The 23237-nt window shown below is 42.2% G+C and overlaps 1 protein-coding gene across 4 annotated transcripts in view; it reads right to left on the reverse strand.

Annotated features, from left to right (window-relative positions):
• ASTN2 (astrotactin 2) overlaps positions 1 to 23237 on the reverse strand; it is a gene marked incomplete at its 5' end in the record, with an annotated part of 861701 nt that overhangs the window by 134785 nt on the left and 703679 nt on the right. For all 4 annotated transcript variants that reach the window (XM_080820162.1, XM_080820161.1, XM_080820159.1 and 1 more), the window contains 2 exons: positions 10235 to 10383; positions 11907 to 12040. In XM_080820162.1, coding sequence (XP_080676288.1) covers positions 10235 to 10383; positions 11907 to 12040 — 283 coding nt within the window. The remainder of the gene's footprint in view (positions 1 to 10234; positions 10384 to 11906; positions 12041 to 23237) is intronic.

Below are 23237 nucleotides of genomic sequence, written 5' to 3' on the forward strand. Positions count from 1 at the left end.
AAACAAAAACAAAAACAAAAAACCAAGTCCTTGGATTTAATGACATGGGAGTCACAGACCTTTGCAGAGAAAACTATGTCAGTAACTTGGTGGTAGGAGGAGACAGAGTGAAGTGGAGGGAGGTGAGGAAGGAGTAGAAAGTGAAGAAATGGGGTCAACCACTACACACTCTACTTTCAAAAGTATGTTTGCTAAGAAGGGGAGAGAAACATATTGTATTGATGGTGTAAGATGGACCATTTTGTTTCCTTAAGAAGAAAAACCCACGAACATATTTAACTTATGGTAAAAATAATCTACTGAAGGAAGAGAAACTGGGAATATAAAATATAGGGAGGTAATTAATAAGTAAAGTTTCCTAAGAATTTAGGAAATGCCATGTGAATAAAAGAACTAATTCTAGAGAGGAAAAGAGTGCCTCTTACCCTATATCATGAGGGAAATGGAACAGTATGCAGAAAGGAACATACAAATTTAAAATTGTTAGAGAGGGAAGTGGAAGTACTCCCTCTCCTGTTTCTCTGTGAATGAGGGAACAAGGTCATCTTTTGAGAGAGGCAGGGAGGAGAGGGTGTCATGAGTTGAAAGATGGTTGAGAATAAAGTCAAGTGACAGAAGTCTAGTGGGATTGCCTGGTAGCATGAAGAGTCCAGTTGAAACTGGTGACAGATGATATATTGGTGACAAATATTCTCAACTGTGTGCTTTTCTCTAGCTGTTTGACTGTATGTACAAACAGCAGGGAAGAAGGAAGACCCAAAGAGCCATCTTCTCAGCCAGCAAATGAGCTCCACATGGGGGGCTGATAGTCTTGAGCGAGAGGGGTTGATCCGTACGATCATAAGTGGGGCCAGAATCTCAAACAGTTGCCTCACTTCCTCTGGTCAGCCTTTACTGATACCACTGGACTGAGTCTGAAGCCCCTATTTTGTGCTCTTAGAGCATGTGAATGATCTCAATACCTAGCACGCTGGAGGGTAATTTCTTGTTATATTCTATCTCTACCCGAATTGAGTAAAAGATCCCTAAGGACAGGAATCATGCCTGTCTTGTTACCCTTCCATGCCCAGCATGTTCTGCAGTACCTGGATCCCTGTAAGATCTCCATATACACCAATGGGATGAACAAGTGTACTCTATGAACTGTAAAATACTCTGATACAGAAAGCAGGCTGGGTGGCATACGGGAATGGAGAGAACGAAGACCCTCCAAGTACCTTCTCCCTTTGGAGGTGCTTGACTTTACAAAGCTCTCATCCGAAGAGCAGCTGGAGTGACAGAAACATTTTCTGAGGACCTAATATCAGTTCCAGATGTTTGCAGTCATGTCGGTTTGTACCTCACCCTGTAAAACATATTTCCTTCATCCCCCCCTCCTCCACTCTAGCTGAGGGAATGAGGCCCAGTCTCCAATGACATCACCTCCCTCAAGCTGGTCCAGGGCCGGCAGAAGGCAGACGGGTGAGGGCCCTTCTAGATTCTCAGACAAAGGGTATGGCTAAGCCATGGCTCGTGCTGCTTGAGGAGCTATAAATAATTTCCACAGTATTTTATCGACAGTTCCATCACAGCTGCTGCCCTCACAGTCCTCTCAGCTCCTAGGGAAATTGGGGCCATGCTGTCCCTTGCTTTCAGTTATTCCCCCACACAAATCCTCCTCCCTAACTGCTTGCCTTTCCCTGAGAAGATCTTCAGTCTAAGGTCTAGGATGGGATGAGGTGTGTGTGAGTGGAGGTGTCTATCATTTGTAGATTAGACTTAATGGAAACAGGGAGGAAGAGGATACAGAATTGGTTGGGGTGGACAGAGGTGTCTTCTCACCATTCTGGACATCATTCTTGGACCAGATAGATGACTCTAGATGAGCAGCTCATACCTAAGTCAGTTCAGAGAGACAAACACAAGAAAAGATGGGGCGAGAGACAGAAGATGACATGAAGTAAAAAAGACAAAGGTAGAGACAGGGTGAAAGATATCAAGAGGAGAGACACATAGAGGGAGGAAAAGAAGGAGAGAGAGAGAGTGAGTCAGAAAGCACAGAGAAAGGAGGAAACACAGACAAAAGCTGAGAGCTGGCAGAAGGGGAGCCTGGTATTGATCAGCTGGGGAACAGCCCAGCAGGCTCCCAGATGCCAGGACAGAAAGGGGCACTGACCAGCTCCACATGTTGCTGCCTTCCATGAGGAGGTTGGGGGGATGGTGGAGGGGGCCTGCTGCCTCTGTGGGGGCCAACAGAGCCCGCTGGACTTCCAGCCCTGAAACAAACAAGTTGAAGTTGGAAAGCCCATGGTAAGACAGAAGTCTCCGATTTTCAAAAAGTTAAAAAAAAAAAAAAATTCCAGCAGATGACCAAAGAAAATGCAGGGGAGTATGTTGGGAGACTATGAGAGTGAGTGAGACCCTTCTGCTTCCTCCCTTCACTCTTCTGATCCTTATAATGAGGGAGTCGGACTCAATGTCTGTGGTCCTACTCTGAACTTTCAGGGTTTATGGAAGCCAACCTATATGAAAGTAGCCAAGATGTGAGGAGTCTGTGGGGCTGCACTCCCTAGAAGGTCAGAGCCCTCCAGCTGCCATCAGGTGGCTAATTACTTCATCATGTCCAGGCAGACGGATGACCTATATACCCTAGTTTCCCTCTGCCTCTTGGTTACGTTTATTCTCAACAAGAGCATAGGATACTAGAGATAAGATGCACTGGGAGAAAGATGGTTGTATTTGACGGGGAATGCAGGAAAAGAAACCAGAGTCCCCATTCCATCTCTAACTCTACCACTAACTCATCCTATGTGTGACCTCCAGGCAAGTCCCCACCCCTCCCCAGCTGGTTTCTTCATAAGTCAATCAGGGGATTTGGCTTTATTAAATCTGCTGTGTCTCAGCCCCCACTTAATATTCCCACCCCCTGTCTCTACCCCTGCCCAAAAGGCTGAAACCTATGCCAATTGCTCTGATGAGGCCATGCGGGAGAACCAGACGTCTGTTTTTAATATCGATGACAGATTAGTATGTGGGGAATTTAGTCACCCCCCAAAACAAGCCCCATTTCTGCTCAAAACAACTGGAACAGGAGGCTACTTATGTTTGGCTTTCCCAACAGAGTCCCAGAACCGACAGTGCAATGGCTTCTCTGAAAGAAACAAAGAGAGAGCACCAAACCCAGGGATGGGGGGCAGGGAAGGAGACAGAGAGGGAGAGTGAGCATTTCAACAGCTAGTTCAAAAGGATGTTGAACAGATGGCAGCAATAAAGTGTGCGCGTTTGTGTGTGTGCGAGAGAGAGTGAAAGCGAGAAAGAGAGAGAACAAGTATGTATGCATGTACATCTGTGCACACACACACTTGTGAGCTTGCAAATAAATAAACAATTCCAGCCCTGGACTCAGCTATTGGCAAAAATCCAGAGATCAAAGGAGAAAACCCACATTTCCCCTTTCTGGCCTCACCTGGCCAAATCTGTGAGTAATCCTCACTCTCTATCCAAAACAAGTCTTAAACCTTACTTTGCTGTTTTCTTCCTAACATTTAATTTTCCTTTCATTTTTAAAAAATTCATGGAAACGAGAAGTGACTAAAATTTATTAGTACCTACACTTTCCCAAGAACTATGCTATATTTGACCCTCAAGGCAACTTGTTAAGTGAGTGTTATCTCTCCCATTCCATGGATAAGGAAACTGAGACCTAGAAAAGATTATGACTAGCCCTAGATCTCTCCGTGCTGAGTGGTGGAAACTGAAAGCAGAAGTCATGTTTTTTCAAAGCCCATATTCCCTCATTAGGCTTATAAGTTCTAAGATAAAACTCAATCAAGTGAACAGATTTATTTATTTATTTATTTATTTATTTATTTATTTATTTATTTTTCTATCTGGACTGTATTTCCTTGTTTCAGAGAGAGAGAGAAAGAAAGAGAGCAGGGGGAGGGGCAGAGAGAAAAGAAGAGAATCTTAAGCAGGTTCCTGGTGAGTGTGGAGCCCACTGATCCCATGGACATGAGATCACTACCTGAGCCCAAATCAAGAATCGGGCACCCAACCAACTGAGCTGCCCAGGCACCCCTGTGCTGAAATACTTAAGTATGGGCTGAGTGAACTTTTCAGATGGTTGAAACATGGTAAAGATGGCATAGAGGCAAAAATAAATAAATAAATTTAAAAATGTGGTTTTTGCTTCAGATAGGTACCCCCATCATCCACAGCCTCAGCTGATCATCATATTTTTCAGAAGTCTTGTGATGTATTCAGCTAACCTGTAGGGCTACATAAGACCCTCTAAGGTCACACAGCACTTAAGGAGCTAATGTCATAGTTGTACACTTAAGATAACTATATCTATATATCTATATACTTATATATATACAAATGTGGATTTCAATATCTACCCATAGACCAATTCACTCAACTTTGAAAATCTATGTATGTCAGGCCTTATGGGAGGATTACAAGTCCTAAAGACACAAGAGTCATTGTCTTCCTTCTTTATAATAACTGCCCTTTAAAAAATTTAAGAATTGAGCAGTGGAAAGAATGAAAGTCAAGTCATATAAGAAAGGATTACAATCTGTAAAGATGGAGGTAGCTATGTCATTACCTTCAAACTTTTGAAAGAAGAAGAAAAAGAAGTGATATCTGCATGGGGTGACCTCAGTACATTACCTAAAAATAAGTAAATTTTATCTCTCTTAAAAAAAAGTAAAAAAGATAATGCTTGGATCAGAGCTCTGGTTCCTGGGTAATCAAGAGAAACAAGAGGAAATCAAGAGGATTTCCATTTCTGGATAAGATAGAGAAACAGGGACTAGATTAATTTCTCCAATTTCCTGAGACAAAGAAATTTAACAAGGAAAAGAGAAGAGTACTTAAAAAAAAAAGGTCATACTGGAATTCAGGCAACAAAGGGCAGAGATGCTGAAAGGTGGGAAACAAATTATGTGAGCCCTAAAATTTCCCCAGATTATTGCCTTTAAAAGGTTTCCAGGTCATGGTACAGAGAGAGAGATATGATATATATACTCATGTACAATTCTCTACACTGGGAAGACAAGAGGTCTCAGTCTGGAGAGACCACAGTGACTGTAGGGATAGAGGAATGAGGAAGACAGAGCTACACAAAGAGAAAATTGAAGAGATCTCTGGAGGGTCCTGTTTCGATATTCAGCACAGTACAGACTGATGAATGTAAGTGAGGAAACTACCACCTCAAGAGGATTAGATGGAACAGCGCCAAGTGCTCATGTAGGGGCCAAAAATAGTGCCTGTTCCTACCAGTCATACTGGAAAATCTCATAATTCACAGGCCATTGTGTGGAGCACATAGAAAGGTCTAGCCTCAGTAGTAGGAAATAATTAGCCCTAGACTAAACACTGCTCTGGCTCCACCTAACAAATCTTAAAAGTGAGACCCAAAAGAATAAAACTATTTCCAAGAAACTTAACTGTGTCCCAGAACAGAGTTCAAAAATATTTATAGGAATACAAAAATACCCAGCACCCAACAAGGAAAAAATCAAAATGTCTGGCATTCAGTCAAAAATTACCTGGCATATAAAGAAGCAGGAAAACGCAATCCATAATGAGGAGAGAAACCAATCCATTTAAACCGACCCAGACGTTAGAATTAGCATATAAAGACATTAAAACGCTCTGACTCCATTCCATATGTCAAAAATGTTAAGGTATGTGATATATTAACAAGACCCAAATTGAACTTCTAAAGATGAAAATTATAATGTCTGAGATAAAAAATTCACCAGATGGGGTTAACAACAGGTTAGACTTTGCAGAAGGTATTGAAGACAGTGCTAGAAACTATCCAAAATGAAACAAAGAAAGAAGAAATAATTAGAAAAAATTAAAAAAGAATCACTTCACATGGGCAAAAATACATGTAATTGGAATCACTGAAGGAGAAGAAGGATGGTCAGGAAGAAAAAAAAATATATATATATATATACATTTTAAATAATGGCCCCCAAATTTCCAAATATGATAGAATTACAAATCCACACAACCAAGAAACTCAATGAACCTCGAGCACAAGAAAAGAATACAACTGCTCAAAATTGATATTAAACAGAAGATCTTAGAAGGAGCCACAGGACAAAAATGGTATGTATGTACAGGGGAACAAAGATAGGAATAAAGCAGATTGTTCTCAATACAAACCATGCAACCAAGACAGAGGAGCAACACTTTTGAATTACTAAAAGAAAAGTCTGTCAACCTAGAATTCTGTACCCAGCAATAACTTCTAAAAGCAAAAGCTGAAAGAATCAATCACTAATCGATCTGAAATACAAGAAATAGAAAAAGACATCCTTCAGACAGGACAATGAAATCACATGAAAATAGGTACGTGAAGGAATAATGAGCAGCAAAAATGGTAACGACCCGAGTAAATACATAAAATTATTTTTCTTAAAAAGTAAAATTAATTTTCTTAAAAAAATAAAATATTTTTCCTATTAAACATCCTTTAAAATATAATTTATTATTTAGGGAAAAACAATAACATAGAATTATGAAACACACACACACATATATATATATATATAAAATGCAAATGTATGACAATACAGTAAAGGCTAGGAGGAGAGAAATAAAAGTATACTATTATAAGGTTCCCATACTATAAAGTGGTGTAATAGCTTTAAAGGTATACTGTAATAAGTTGAATATGCATATGTAAACACTAAACCAACCACTAAAATAAAATTTAAAACATTCATAGTTAATAAGTCAACAAAAGAGATAAAATGGAATCGTAAAAACACTCAATCCAAAAAGAAAAAAGATAGAAAAAGGAAAAAGGGAACAAAGAAAGATGGGACAACAGAAAACAAGTAGCAACACGATAAACTTACATTGACCACAAAAATAACACATTAAATATGAATAGTCTAAATATAGTCCAAGTTAGAGGTAATAATATCAGACAGGATTAAAAAAAAGAATTAAAAAGATCTACATATATGTTGGCTATAAGAAATACATTTTATTTATTTTTTTTAAAGATTTTATTTATTTATTTGTCAGAGAGAGAGAGAGGAGCGAGAGTGAGCACAAGCAGACAGAGTGGCAGGCAGAGGCAGAGGGAGAAGCAGGCTCCCTGCCGAGCAAGGAGCCCAATGTGGGACTAGATCCCAGGACGCTGGGATCATGACCTGAGCCGAAGGCAGCCGCTTAACCAACTGAGCCACCCAGGCATCCCAGAAATACATTTTAAATATAAAGATAAAAATAATGTAAAAGGAAAATAATGGAAAACGTTAGAACAATCTAACGCTAATCGGAAGAAAGGTGGAGTAGTTGTATCAATAACAAAACAGATTTTAGAGCAAATAACAAGGATACAGACAACATTTTCACAGTAATAAAGGGATCAATTCATCAAGGGGATCTAGTGATTCTAAATGTTTGTGCCGTTAATAACAGAGCTTCAAAATACATGGAGTAAAAACCGATAGACCTATAGGAAGAAACAGGTAAATCCACAATTATTGTCAGAGGTTTCAATAACACTCTCTCAAGTACTGATACAACAAAACAGAAAATCAGAAAGCGTTTAGAAGACTTGAGAAACATAATTAACCAATTTGATCTGGTTGGCATTTATATTAATATCCCATTCACAAATAGAAGAATATACGTTCTCTTAAAATGGACAGGCCAGATTCAGGCCCGTAAAGCAATCTCAGTAGATTAAAAATGATTAAAGTCATTAAAATTAAGTTCTTTGATATTGGGAAATCAAACCAAAATGCAAAAACAAAAAGATGTCTGTAAAATTCCCAAATATTTGGAAAATAAGTAACGTTAAATAAATAACAGTGAAGAACCCATAAATCAAAGAAGAAAACAAAAGGGAAATTAAAACGTATTTTGAACTGAATGAAAATGAAAACTTAACTAATCAAACATAGGTAAACCACGAAAGCAGGAGTTAAGGGGAATACTTACATTACAAGAAAAATGTCAAATCAACAACTTCACCTACTATCTTAAAAATCTGGAAAAAAAAGGAGTGAACTAAATCCAAAGTCAGCCAAAGAAAAGAAATAACAAAGATCCCAACAGAACTCAGTGAAACAGAAAACAATAGTGAAAACTGATGAAATGAAAGTTGATTGGTTTGAAAAGGTAAATAAATTACTTTTTAGTAGACTAGCCTGACTAGACTTTCTAGTCAGATCAGTCAGAAAATAAAAGAAAGATAAAGTAAACTACCAAAATCCAGAACGAGGCAGCAATATCACTATACTTTCCACAGATATTAAAAGAATAATTATAGAATATTACAAACAACTTCTTGCCAGTAAATTCTGTAACTTATATGAAATTGGCAAATTCCTTCAAACATACAAGCCTTGACCTGAATAACCCTATATCTAATCAGATAATTAAACTGGTAGTTAAAACCTTCTTACAGGGAAAACTCTAAGCCCAGATTATTTTACTGGTGAATTCTACTAAATAATTAAGGAAGAAATATTATTAATTCTACCCAAATTCTTTTAGAAAATAGAAAAGGGGGGAAATATTTTGCAATTTACTTTCTGTGACCAGAATTGACCCCGATAACGAAAACAGATGAAAGTATCACAAAAAAACTACAGATCAGAATCTCTCACAAACACAGATGCAAAAATTCTAAACAAAATTTTAACACATCATATCCAACAATGTATTAAAAAAAAAAAGATAATGCATCATGACCACATGGGATTTATTTACTCTGGGAATGTAAGTTTTTTTTATCATTTGGAAATTGATCATTGCAATTTATCATATTTTTAATGCAATTTATCGTATTAAACAAATTAAGAAACATAAATTGCTTGATCATTTCAATAGACTCAGAAAATTCAAAATCCATTTCTAATTAAAACAAAACAAAAATCTGTCAGCAAACAAACATTCAGTCTTTCATCATTAAGTATGATTGTACCTGAAGAACGAGCACTGTGCTGGGAGTAGAACCAGATGGTAAAGCCTGGCTTTACCAGATACTGGTTGTAGGACTTTGGGAAAGTCACACACCTCTTTGGGACTCACTTACTTGATCTCTAAAACCAGGCTGGTAATCATTTGCAGAGCAAAGTTAGAAAAATAACTTTGCCCCTCATTCCCCATAATCAATTTCAACAACTATCCATGCAGAAAAATACTTCCACAGAACTAAGGTTTCTGGGTAAGGGATTATATTATAGCACCTGGGTGAAGCACAAAAAATAGGAAAACCTATGGTAAGCAGGTTAAAAAAGACAGATCCACTATCCTAATCCTCCCTGTGGAAGAAGAGAGAAGTCTGTGCCTGACTTCCCTAGAAACCCTGTAGCTGCCCTGTTCCAGCACCCGGCCAACTCCCTTGGATATAGGTGGCTCCCAGCAGACTCTTAAGATGCTAGGCCCCCAGCTAGGACTACCAGCTATCAAGGCTCCAGAAGCTTCCATGGCACCCCTAGGCTCCCATGAACTCAGGCTCCCAACCTGTCCTGGTGCCTGCCAGTTCCAACAGGCCCAGGGGGTGTCCCTGTGGCCTGGGCTCCCCTTGGCCCCAGCGCCAGGCTGACTACCACAGACCCAGATTCCCAGGCTGCCTTAAAGCAACACCAGCCCCCACAGAGCCCAGCTCCAGTACGACACAGTTTCTTGGCTATGTCCGACATTCAGAACTCAGGGAGAGCCCTCAGGAGTTACAACCTAGCAGAGCTCTCTTAAAAGTCCCTTTTCTCATCTTCTCCAGTGTGCCTGAATCATTTCCAAATCCTTCTTCCTCAGCACTGAATACAAAACTATCTCACTAGAGGTAATAGGTCTCACTTTCACTAGAAAAGGAAATTCCTTCATTTTCTTGACTTCAGTCCTAGAGAGAATGTATTTCAGACTCAGGTACTCAAATATGTGACCTGTAGGCCTTTCCAAGCAGAAAAGGTTAAGTCCTCTTCTGAATTAACTAACCCTTTGATATAGGACTTTGAGGATTGAACTCAGAGAATCAGAAATTTTTTCAGTTACAATTTACTATCATTCCCTACTGAATATCATAAACAAACAAACAGACAAACAAAAAGAACCCCACAGGCCTGGGCATCAGGTGGCAATCACTAAATAATGAAACCTCAAATGCCTTCCCATGTCAGATGAGAGTAAGTCTCCAAAGGCATTTGGAAAATCATTTTCTCTCCTGTCACACTATCCCAACAAAATGGGAAGTCACAGGCTTCCTACTTACCTGTGTAGAGGTCTGTATCTGTGTACTCATCCACTTTCTTGTGCTGCAGAATATAGTCCGAGACCTTGGTCCCAATTGCTGGCTGAACATCCACCCACTCCAAGGAGACGACCGTGCTGGATGGCTCTACTGTTGGGGATAGACGAAGCCTAGAAAGGGTGACAGGGAAGGCTGGTTGTTCTCCAGCAGTATGGTCTGCTCCCCCAAAGAGTCTGCATGTCTCAAGATGAAAAGCACAGGATTCAGGCTCAAGTCCTGTTTTGACCCACCAACAAGCCTTTGTATGGACCCTGGCAATTCATTACACCTCTTTCAGCCTCCTCTTCTTTGTCCAGAAAGCAGGGTTGAGAAGAGCTACCTTTCAGGATCAATGTGGGATCCAATAAATTAATCCAAGCCCACAATACATGCTCACAGAAAACTGATTAACTTTCCATTTGTCTAAACCATATTCTCAGCAATGCTTCATCGTCAATTAAATTGACGATGCCTTCAAACACAGTAGCCTCAAACCTCTTGTCATTCTTCCCAATCCAATAGATCAGTCAACTCCTTAATATCCTTAAATCAATACTTCCTCAGAGAGGGTAGGAGTCTCAGAAAATCCTTTTACATGCTAAGACAGAGCAGAATGATTGAAGGTTATAACTGGAAAGATGCTTAGAGGCTGGGAAATGCAATCACCTCATTTCAAAGATGGGAAAGTAAGGCCCAGAAAAGGAAAATTATTTGCAAAAAATCACCCAGCAAGTTGGGGACAGAACCATGATGGTAGTAACTTTGCTTATACCCAGTCCAGATTCCTTCTCTCTTTCCACTACACAATATAGTACCTCTTCAAGAACTATCTTACAGTGTAATCTCCCCAACACACACACAGAGGGGTGTTAAAGGACTCTGGTCCCCCCATATTGGCTCCTGCCTCACTCTCCTATGCTCCTCACAGCATTGTCTGTCTTAAACCTGCTCCATCAGTCAAGATGGCCTCCTTTAACGTCCTCAAATGGTCAATTCACCATGTAAGGGCTTTCACATGTGCTCTTCCGTTCGCCTGAACCATGACTGGTGCCATTTGTCATCTGGAAAACTACTCTCATTTAGGTCTTTTCAGAGAGACTTCCCTAACTCCCTCCCCTCCAACGAACACACCAACTCCCATTCTTCTCTCTTCTAACACTTCTTTTTTTCTTTCATATTTTTATCAACTGTTTAAACTGCATCATTTTTTCCTGTTTTTGCTTTGATAGCTGTCCCGTCACTAAACGATCAACTCCCCAAGTGCACAGACTATCTTGTTCACTGATGAATTCCCAGTGTCTGACACATAGCAGGTGTTCAAATTATTTGTTGAATGAATAAATGAAATGACATTTCTTTGAAAAGGTTCTATGCTTTTTCTCAGTGGCCCCAATTTCCACCAGTAGTCAGTGCCCAGTAAACCCTTCCTGAACAGATGAGTGAAGAAGTAAACATAAACCCAGGGCATCATTTTAAAAAGCTGATTTGTATTCTGCCAAAACTTCCTGCTTTCTCAAAGAGGTAGGTTCCAAAGACTTCAGGGATCTGGTGACATGCTCTGGAAACAGAAGCAAGCCATGGCCTGGGCTGGAAGGATAGAACTGTGAGTCCATGGAAAGGGGTGGCCAAAGGAAGAGGGACTATACATACGTACACGGGCTGCGGGAGGGGGCTGCAGTTGGGGAGCCCACTGGCATCAAAGGCGCTGAGGTCACATCTGCACCAGTCATCGATTACGTCCCCTTTCCCCGAGCACCAGTAGGAGCTCATCAGTGCACTCTTGAAGGCCTGGAATAAAGGAGGGAAAAAGAGATGATGATGACCATGGTGGAGATATTGAGTGAAGGTCCCAGTGACCACGACAGCAGCTGACCCAAACTTCACAGCGATCCACCTAGGCACAGGTCACCATCTCCTGCCCAAACACCTAGCACTCTACCACCAGGTTCTCCCATTCTGGACCATTCTCTCCCCAGCAGTCGGAATGATCATTGAGGCAGGACGGCAATAACAGCAATGACTGAAAACCTCCTCTGGGGCCTGGTACTCTACCTGAATTAACTTATTTAACCTTCTCCACTCCCGTGCAATAGATATTATCATCATTTCCCATTCTACCAATTAAGGCACATGGAGGTAACTGGCCTGAGGTTCACAACCAGTAAAGTGATGGTGCAGGGATCTGAGGAAAGCAGTGTGGCTCCAGAAACTCCCTCAAACTCTTTTTTTTTAATTGAAGTATAATTAACAGTGTCATAGTAGTCTCCAGTGTACAATATGAGTATTCAATGATTCCATACACTACTCCGTGCTTTCATACCAAGTGTAGTCACTGCCTCTTGCTGTGCTGACCACATGCCTCCCCACATAGAAACCTTCAGAGGTTCCCCATGGCTCCCAGAATAAAGTCTAAGCTCCTTACTCGAGCTCCTGACCGCTTCTACAGCATCATCTAATTTTTCCTTGCATGTCACCCTCCACTCTCACGCAACCACTAACATTCCCACCAACAGTAAATTCCTACCTATGGAAAGTGCACTCTAAACTAGGACAACAGATGCTTCTGTAAAGGGCCAGATAGCAAATAATTTTGGCTTTGTGGCCAGGTGGTCTCTGCCACAATTACTTAGCTCTGCCCTTGTAGCATGAAAGTGACATAGATAATACTTCAAATGAATGGGCATGATTGGGTTCTGATAAAGCTTTATTTACAAAGACAGGAAGCAGGCTAAGTTTGGTCTAGGTCCACCGTTTGCTGACTCTTGCTCTAAATGATGACCAACATTCCATATAATTGCTTTTTTCATTACGTTCAGTTAGCCACTGTATAGTACATTATTAGTTTTTGATGTAGTGTTCAATGATTCATTAGTTGCATGTAACACCCAGTGCTCATCGCAACACATGCCCTCCTTAATACCTATCCCTAGCTACCCCATCCCCCTACCAAAAACAAAACAAAAAAACCCTAACATTCTATATAATTGCAATGTGTCTCATCTTTTAAAATTAAAAAAAAAAAAAAACAAAAAAAACCACAAAAACAAAAAACTCTTCTCCCTGCTGGAATATTCCCTGCCTCCCTTTCTTATACTCCATTTCACTCTCCTGGTTTTAAATGATACATGCCTTTGCTCCAGGAATCCAACACCTTGAGTTTCTTAAGCCTTGAACCACGCACCTCTCCTGGACACCATAACACACTAGACCACACCTACTGTCCCATTCCCTTGCCTGTCTCATTCAACAGATTCTGCTCACACCAAGGGTACAGGCCATGCCTTATTCCAGCAAGTATTCTCAGAGGACTTGACACAAATATCCAGTCAATATTTACTGAATAAATAAATGGACACTGAAAAACATCATTAGGTTCATGCTCGGGTTCAGGTGTGCGTCATGCTTTAATCACTCCATTTATGCTGATGTTCAAGGCACTGGGATTCAGAATGTTTGACAGACCTTTTTTTAAACTTAGGGACTTCAGAGAATATTGATCTCTTACCCCTTTATCAGGTAACAAACCCTATGTCCTTTCTTTTCCTTTTATGTTTATTGCTATGTACTTTTTTATTTTTTTAAAAGATTTTATTTATTTCTTTGACAGAGATCACAAGTAGGCAGAGCAGCAGGCAGAGAGAGAGAGGAGGAAGTAGGCTTCCTGCTGAGCAGAAAGCCCGATGCGGGGTTCGATCCGAGGACCCTGGGATCATGACCTGAGCCGAAGGCAGAGGTTTCGACCCACTGAGCCCCCTAGGTGCCCCAATGTGTACTTTTTAAATGAGAGTTTCATACTGCCTATATCCAAGGACACCTGGTTAGCCAGGTGTCACTTTTTCCCCTCCTCCACTGTCAAGTTTCAGGTGTAACACATTTGTGCAAAGTGGGTCTGGGATCAACATCCTTAGCTACCCAAAACACAGATCTAGGAGGAGGTGTGTATCAAGAACGCTGTTATAGCAACGCACCCAGCCATCTTACAAAATCTCTTGCTTCAGTAATGTTTGGACAGATATGCAGTGATGTGGAATGAACTAGAGGGTATTATGCTAAGTGAAATAAGTCAATCAGAGAAAAACAATTATCATATGATCCTTCTGATATGAGGAATTTGAGAGACAGGACAGGGGGTCGTAGTGGGTAGGGAGAGAAAAAATGAAACAAGATGGGACCAGGGAGGGAAACAAACCATAAGAGACTCTTAATCTTGGGAAACAAACTGAGGGTTGCTGGCCGGGGAGGTGGGGGGCAGGGGGGATAGGGTGGCTGGGTTATGAACACTGGGGAGGGTATGTGCTATGGTGAGTGCTGTGAAATGTATAAGCCTGATGATTCAGACCTGTACCCTTGGGGGAAATAATACATTATATGTTAATTTTTTTTTAATGTGAAAAAAAAAGTGGGCAGAACAGACCCAAGGACACCCCTCCTTCCAGCCTCTGACCACCCTCCAACCTGTTCCAGTCACAACCTTCAAAACCATCTGCTCAGCCGCCCTCTATCTCCAGGACCAGCCAACACTGTATTCTGAGCTTAGCTCCTCATTGCCGGTCAAATACGAGTTTCTAGACTCGTCAGTTACTGCACCAACATGCAGGCTGCCATGAACTACCTGGTCAACCTGTGTCTGTGGGCCTCCGACACCTCCCTCCCTCTGGGCTTCTCTTTCCACCTCGACAATGTGGCCTCGACGTCTGTGAGTTCACGGAGGAGAAAGGCAAAGGCACCGAGCATCTCTCGAAGATGCAAAACCAGCCCGGCAGCGGCGTCCTCCTCCAAAACATTCACAAGCCTTCCCAGGATGAGTGGAGTAAAACTCCAGATGCCGCAGAAGCCACGGTGGTTCTGGAGGAGACCCTGAACCAGGCCCTTTTGGAGCTGAACGCCCTGCCCTGCGTTCTGCCCAAGAGGCCCCCAGCTCTGGGACTTCCTGTGAACCACTTCCCAGATGAGGAGGTGAAACTCATCCAGAAGATGGCGACCACCTGACTCACCTTGTGGTTCTGCTGCCCCTCCCCTCCCCCACTTGGCTGGGCTCCTATCTCTTTGAAAGGCTCACCCACAAGCACAACTAGAAGCCTCTGGAGCCCTGCAGCCTTCAAGGACCCTCCATGGCACCGCGCCCCCCCGCCCCCGCCGCAGGGACTTCACCCTACGCCTCAACCTGTGGTCACTCTCCCTGTGGCCACCAGGCAGCTTTTTAACCACCCCAGATCCCTTTCCCAAACTGTGGGCCAAAAGGAAACAAGAAAGGTTTTTAGAGGAAAAAACAAACAAAAGAGAATGCTACTGCGTGAGCCTTCACCACTTTTCTCTCAGTGCCCCTGATAAGGAAGCTCCAATACGCCCGCTGAATGTTCTCACCCATATTCTCTGCTAGGGGATGAACAAGTGATCTCATTTCTCCTGAATTAAGCGTAGTGACTAAAGACACTTCAAAAAGAATTATAACAAAAGCTAATGTTCATGAAGCACCTATTACACAGCGTAGACGCTTTAAGGGCATTAAGAAATGTAATTCTCATAATGGTACTGAGATACAGATATCATGGTCTTCATTTACAGGTGTAAGAACTAGGAGTTAGAGCAGTGAAACGATTTTCCCCAGATGGCACAGCAATTCAAGTATTGGAAGCAGAATCCCAACCCAGATCTCTGTGACTCACAAACACAGGTCTTTTCTGTTTAACCATGTGAGGCAGTGGGGTAGACCCCAAGTAAGGTTGCCAGATTCTGTAAATACAAATTCAGGAGGCCTAGTTAAAATCAAATTTCAAGTGAACAAGTTTTTTTTTTAAGATTTTGTTTATTTATTTGACACACAGAGAGAGATTACAAGTAGACAGAGAGGCAGACGGGAAGGGGGGGGGGCAGGCTCCCTGCTGAGCAGAGAGCCCGATGCGGGGCTCGATCCCAGGACCCTGAGATCAAGACTGAGCCAAAGGCAGAGGCTTAAACCACTGAGCCACGCAGGTGCCCCAAGATTTTTTTTTTTTTTTAATTTAAGTACATCTCTTTCAGTGTTTGCATAAAGTATGTAGGCCAGAGTCTGGCACAGAGTCATAGCACTATTCCTACCACAAGCCAGAACCTATGTTGGAAACAAACGTCCGTTATTCAGCACTGGGTGTGGGTCCCATGAGGACAGACACCAAATGGGATCGCATGAGGTCATCCTGACTGATGGATCTCCCTCTCCCTCCACTTGCAGGTTCCCCTTTCCTAAACCTAACGTGCAAAATGGCTCATGGCTTAAGATTCTGTAACATCTCCAGGCAGCACTAAGGGCTTAATACTATGTTGGTGAAATTCAGGGCTGTGGGTGAAAGTGACCCAGATGGTAAGAGACCGCTTTGACTCTAGCAAGGAGAGGAGAGAGAACATCCTGTTTTGTTTGTGTATGTGCTTTTGTTTTTGTGTGAGTGTATGTTTTGTAATCAATAGTCGCTTGAGCTTGTGGAAAACAAAACAGGAAATCTCTCTGGACTCTGTGAGTTTCACCATCCAAGCTGCTCTTGGGAAGAAATCCTGCCTGGGAGTCTCCACATCTACTGGCTCTTTCCCAGACCAAGAGGAACAGAATGGGGACTGGTGCAATGGCCAGGCAAACCCTGGAGAGAGCACAAACACACCCTGATAAAAGGCCTACATCAAAGCGGGGGCCCTGGCTAGGCGGCAGAAGCCAGCATTGTGTCACGGCAGGATCACTCTTTCCTTCTGTCTCCAGCCCTTGCAACATCCCATCCTGAATCCAATTAGATCCCAGGGGAGGAGAATCATAGAATGTTCCAGCTCCAAGGGACTCTGTAAATTATCTAATCTAATCCATTGGACAGATCAGAGACAGTGGCTCAGAAAGGCTTGTGGGCTGGCCCAAGGTGAGAGAGCAACTTTGTGATGAAATGATTCTATTCCTCCATTTGATCCTAAAATTACCCTTGGAGATGGATGTCCGATCCCCATTCACAAGTGAGAGTGGAAGAGGAGCGACTTGAACCGAAATACGTCTGAATCCTGGCACCCTGGACCTTCCCAGGTCACACAGGAATAATAAATGCCAAGATTTCATCCAAAACATCCTTTTCAGCTGGTCTGTTTGGATCACGTGCTCATGTGTTTTTTGTGTGTGTCCATGAGTGCGTGTGTGTGTGTGTGTGTGTGTGTGTGTGTGTGTTCTCAGAGGAAAATGAAACCTTACACTGGAGGCATTGTTGACTCCTGGCTTTGGAGTCCGGGAAGGGACTTAAGAAACAAATGCTATACTTAAACAAGGGTGAGGACTACATTTGCATGACCATTGGTTTTCATAACAAAGAAATGCTTCCAACTTCTTTCTAATTAGCTAGCAAACCAAACTGGTCAGAAGGAGAAAACAGCCACAAAAATGTTAAGCAATCAAAATAAACTAGGATTTATTTCTGACTGGATGGTTACTTTCCTATTTCAACTTGCCTCGTTTAAATTATTGAGTTACTCCTTTCTTTAAGCCTTAGTTTCTCCATCTGTAAAATGAGGACATGGAAGATGTATTTTATTTTTAAAGATTTTATTTATTTGTCAGACAGAGATCACAAGCAGGCAGAGAGAAAGGGAGAAGCAGGCTCCCTGCTGAGCAGAGAGCCCATGTGGGGCTCGATCCCAGGACCCTGGGACCATAACCTGAGCCAAAGGCAGAGGCTTTAAACCACTGAACCACCCAGGCACCCTTCTGAAAGTTTAGTGACTCTCACTAAACATTCACTGATCTTCCCACTCCACACCAACTGCTGTCTAGATGCTAAGAAATGAGATGAACAAGACAGCAGCAGCTAACTTCAAAGGGCTCACAGTTTAATGGTGAAGACACAAATAATCACCATGATTATGGTTCAAATGCTATGAAATAATACACACAGGTGGCTGTGGGAATACCGAGGAAGGGGTTCTTTCAGCTCTAAAATTCTGACAATGTCTTCAGAATGTTAAATTTAATACTCCTGTATTTGATTAAGAGACTTGGGACCATCTATATAGAATGTCACTAAACCCGTGAATTAAATTCCATACTCCCATACTTACATTGCCTTAATTTTTACACTAAAAATCAGACTCAGAGGCTGACTCCAAGTCTGTTATTTTTGATATTGAAATGATTCTGGTCTGTCTGACCAAAAAGATACCCTGAAGTCTTCATTCAAAGCTTAATGGATTTCCTTATTTCCACGGTGCTATTAAGGTTGGTCTCATGGCTGTTCAATCCTCCTTTCTAGGCAATTGTCATAGTCTCTAGACTGGCCTTCGAGCTCCAATGTCACCTTTTCCAAACCCTCCTTTCCCAGCTTTCTGCAACATCAATACTGATTCCACCCTCTTTCTCAGACTCCTTCAAAGTCCCACGTCCCTCTGGTTAAAGCCTCTGCTTCTTAATCTGACATTCAAAACCCTTTGTTGTTCAGCACGTGGCTCCTCTTCAAGGAGAGGAGTGGCAACCCCCACTGTACCCACTGTAGGGTCTGGCACATACTAAGCCTTCTCTTATGCTGTGCTTTTGTTCTAAAATGCCCTTTCCCCATTTTTTGCTCCTTGCTGAATTCGAGGAAACTATCCACCAGGACCCTGCCACACTTGAGAAGTGTCTCTACCACCACTCAATTTTTGCCCATTTCACATTTCCTTGTGATTTGCTTATTTCTGTGTCCTTCTTGATTCTTATACTGTGAACTCTTCCAGTCCGAGGTAATGTATTTCACTAATATCTGTGCCCCCAGCACTAAGCAAAAGAGCAACACATAGTAGGGTCCCAAAAATATGTGTTGAATTCCATAGATATGTAATAGGATGCTTTGCCAGGTATTAAAATTATACACTTGCCATTGTTTTTCTTTTCTAGCAAAAAAGATGACAGAAATGCAACTGGTCACCATAAAAAGACTAAATGTCCATGAAGCCACTGAAGGTACATTGGGGTGGGATATGGAGGTAGAATCTCTTCTGAAGACATTGGAGGAGGGTAGGTGGAAAGCTTTTTGCCAGGGGGTGCTTGGGTCTCAATAAGAAGCTCTTGGGTCTCTAGAGAAAGAAGAGAGGAAGAGAGATGGGCCTCGTTGACATCCCAGCTTTGTAGGGAGACTAATTCCTGAGCCCATGCCATACGTCTGATAGGTCCGAAGGGACTAGGATTGATGACCATAGGAAGGACTGAAGAGGACACCATGGCAGTGTTTATGTGGAGGCAGAACTAATGGTCTCCAACTCAGCCTGGACCTCTGGGATAGACCCTATCTGGGTCACCTGCCATCATCCAGTCATCATCACACTCCATAGCAGTGGCTGTAGGAGATGTCAATCACTCATTTCCCTGGTGGTTACAGGAGTTGGAGGCCGGGGACTGGAGCCCCCATTCTTTGAGAATAGAACCAAAAATATTGGTGTGCCCTGACCTTGAGGAGATTAGCTGGTCATTTTGTTGGAAATCAGTGACTGCATAATAAAGCAGCCTATGTCAGAACGCATTTGGTGAAAGAAGTGAATCATGTTAGTTGACTTAAGTCTTCTTATTCTCAAACAGAGGAGGAAGGCAGGGATAGTAACTTTAAAACATGACCCCAGATATCTCTGACATTTCCATCATCATGAAGTGATCTAAGTTCTCTCCCCTTGGGTCCAGGCTCTACAACTACAACCAAAAGAAGTACTACTGCTTCAACTTCTGGCCCTAAGCCTTAAGAAACTGGCAGCTTCCCCATCATGTCTCTGGGGATACTCACTCTTGGAGCCCAACCACCATGCTATGAGGAAGCCCAGACCACATGGACAGACCACATAAAGGTATTCCAGCCAAGAGACCTAACAGTCCCCAGCCAACATTCAGGGTCATCTGTTGGATATGTGAGCACAGAAGCCTTTAAGATAACTCCAGCCGTAGCCACCAACTGATTGCAACCACATGAGAGACCCAGGTAAGAACTATGAAGCTCAACCCGTAGAACCATTAGAGAGACTAATAAAATGATCACTGTTGTTTTAAGCCAACAATTTCTGGGATTACATGGCAATAAGTAACTGGGACAGGAGGTAATTCACCTCTGAACAATCCTGAAACATTGCTTAGAGGAGGTAGCAACTGAGGAAGAGCCCAGCAAAGGGATTTAGTAAACCTCAGATTACATACATATCTCAGGAGCTAGAGGGCTCATGACGTGCATACACACATACACAATGTCACAGATCCCTGGTATATCAGATCAGGAAGAGCCCTGGAAGGTGATACTAACCTTCACAATTTTGCAGATTAAGAGGTCCAAAGAGGGGAAGAGACTTGTCCAAATTTACATCCCAAGAATCTGGCAGAAATTAAACCAAGTTTTTCATATCAATAACACTCACTATATGAGGCTGCCTACCTTTGGACCTGGTTTCAAGCCACTAATTGCTATGCTGCTGGACAGGAAACAACCTTAATAACAATACTTACTGAGAATGTACTAAGCACTTTAATACACGTTATCTCATTTCATCTTAATGTTACCTTATGAGGCAGATTCTGTTACCATTCTCATTTTACAGATGAAGAAACTGAGATTCAAAGGGTGCAATGGCCTATTTGTAGTCACCGGCTATAAAGTGGTAGAACAACTTGATCTCAGGTTATTGGATCCTGAAGCCCAGTCTCTCAGTCTTGACCATTATGAGCAAGCAATATTCTCACCAACTAGAGGATGTCAGTAGTAGTACGTAACATTTTCTGAGTGCTTACTATAAGCCCAGCACTGTTACACTTTCCATGTGTTACTCCTCACAATAACTCTAAGTAAGTTAGATATATCGGCTCATTTAATTTTCCCAACCTGTGACATTCCACTTTACATTTGTGCCCAAGGACCTAGGGTTGATCAGTGACACGGTCAGTATCTGCACCCGGGAAGTCTAGCTCTAGAGCTTGTGCCTCCAAAGACAACCTTTGATGGACACAACCCATGTTTTTTAATGTTATTTATACCCTGGTTCCCTCCACCTTTGGTGTAGATTGTGATCTCTCACTGGATCCATGGGAATCGACCAATGAAAATGCCATATGTAATTTCCATTTTCGTCAGTCAAATGTCAGCAATGTCTTATGGTTTAATGTAACAGGAGCCACAGGAATGAATACAATTCCACGGGAGGTGGATATAGAGCAGGAAAAAAGTCTAAGACAGCAGAATCCCAGGGACCCCAACTTTTTCTGAGTAACTTGCCATGTGACCTCAGTAAGTTATTTACCCTCTCTGGGCCTTCCTGTCACCTGGAATGTCTTCACTTGTAGAGCAGGGGAGACTCTGCATGTTGGGTGGCGGGGGGGGGGGCGGGGGCATGGGAACTCTTTGTAATGTATGCCCCATTTTGCTAGGAACCTAAAACTGACCAAAAGAAAATAAAGCCTATCCTTAAAACCTCCTGCCAGCTAACATGCTTTCTGTAGAAGGGGTCTCACAGACTTTGAGCGTGCCATGAATGGGTTCTGAAGAAAGAGCAGTGTAGCATGAAGGGTAGAGACACCTATTAAGCATATCCTTATTCTAGCCTGGGGCTAGGGCATCCGTCAGTTAGCTCTCATAAGCCTCTCAACAACGTGTACCTGCTGTATGCAGCTCTTACTGTCTGCAGTGATCCTTACAGATGAGCCAGAGTCAGAGAAAAGAGTCAGAGAAAAGATGGCAGCCCAGCGTCCCCCAGATAGAACACAATAGAGCAGAGTCTCTAACTCTAAATCCCAAGCTTTGGCCCCTGACTTCCCCTGTCCCATGCATCATTTTCACCTGCTAAGTCAGATCGCTCTATGCACAAGGCCACACAGTGAAGGGACACTAACTGGCAAGGACCCATTTCCTATATGAGAAATTGTGCAGCTCAATCTATGGCTCCATAAATCACAGAAATGACACCTAATTTCCCCTGTCAGGGTAAACTTCTCTTTTCAAGCCTTCTCCCCTGAATGATGAGAGCCCAACAGAACAGCTTGTTCATCTGGGTGATGGGGGAAGACATTTGAAGGCAGCCAACCCCCCCTCTTGCCACACTATTTCTGCTAATGAAAAAATATTAGAAAAATAAATATACACCCCACTGAGATGCTCCTGCATGGGGCACTGTCAGCTGTCTGTTTCTCATGATGTACAGAGACAAGATGATAAGGTTACATGATCCTCAAGAAAGGAGCTGTTTTTCTTGTCAGGTCACCACATATTTCAGTTCTCATCAATCTCATCTAGATGATGAAGTGCTAGGTTTCAAGGTTTCAATGCATGAAAAATAACAGGAAGCATTTTTGAGAGATACCTATATGCCAGACACAGTGCTCACAGTTTGCCAGGCAGAGAAGCATTTTGTCGGTACCGCAATGCCATGATTTGGGTTGTCCTATCACTCTACTAATACAGAGGATGAGACCGAGGCCAGAGAGTTTGGGCTCCTTTCCTATGTGACATAGTCAGTATTCGCCAAAGCAAAATTCAAACTCAAGGTCCTCCCATTCCTAAATGCATCACCACTATGAGTGAATGTAATCCTCAGACAAGCCCATATATTACGTTGTGCTGTCTCCATGAAATCTTTGAAAAGCTGAAACTTAAAAAAGTTTGGGTCACGTATGACTGAGTGTCTTGAACAACATCACAAACCTAGGATAATTCAGTTAGGATTCAAACACCAGACTGATTCCCAAGACTGAATGTCTCTTTTCTGCCCCATTTTCCCTAAAGACTTAAGATAGGTGGGGCTTGAGGTGCGTGGCATAGTCTCAGAACAAGCCAGGGTGAAGGGTTAACCTTGTTCTGTTCAGTCCTAAATCCTTACTGGCCCAAACAACACTCCAAAGTGTGTTTCTAGGAATATGAATTCAATGGGATGCTAAATGATTTTAAAGTTAAAAAAAAGGAGGGGGTGTTTGGAGAGGTGGTCTTTATGGTCAAATAACTTGAAAAAGACTAGATTAAAAAAAAAAAAGTAGATTACTCTACATAGAACT

The sequence above is a fragment of the Martes martes genome, assembly GCF_963455335.1.
Source record: "Martes martes genome assembly, chromosome: 12".
Taxonomy (NCBI): Eukaryota; Metazoa; Chordata; class Mammalia; order Carnivora; family Mustelidae; genus Martes; species Martes martes.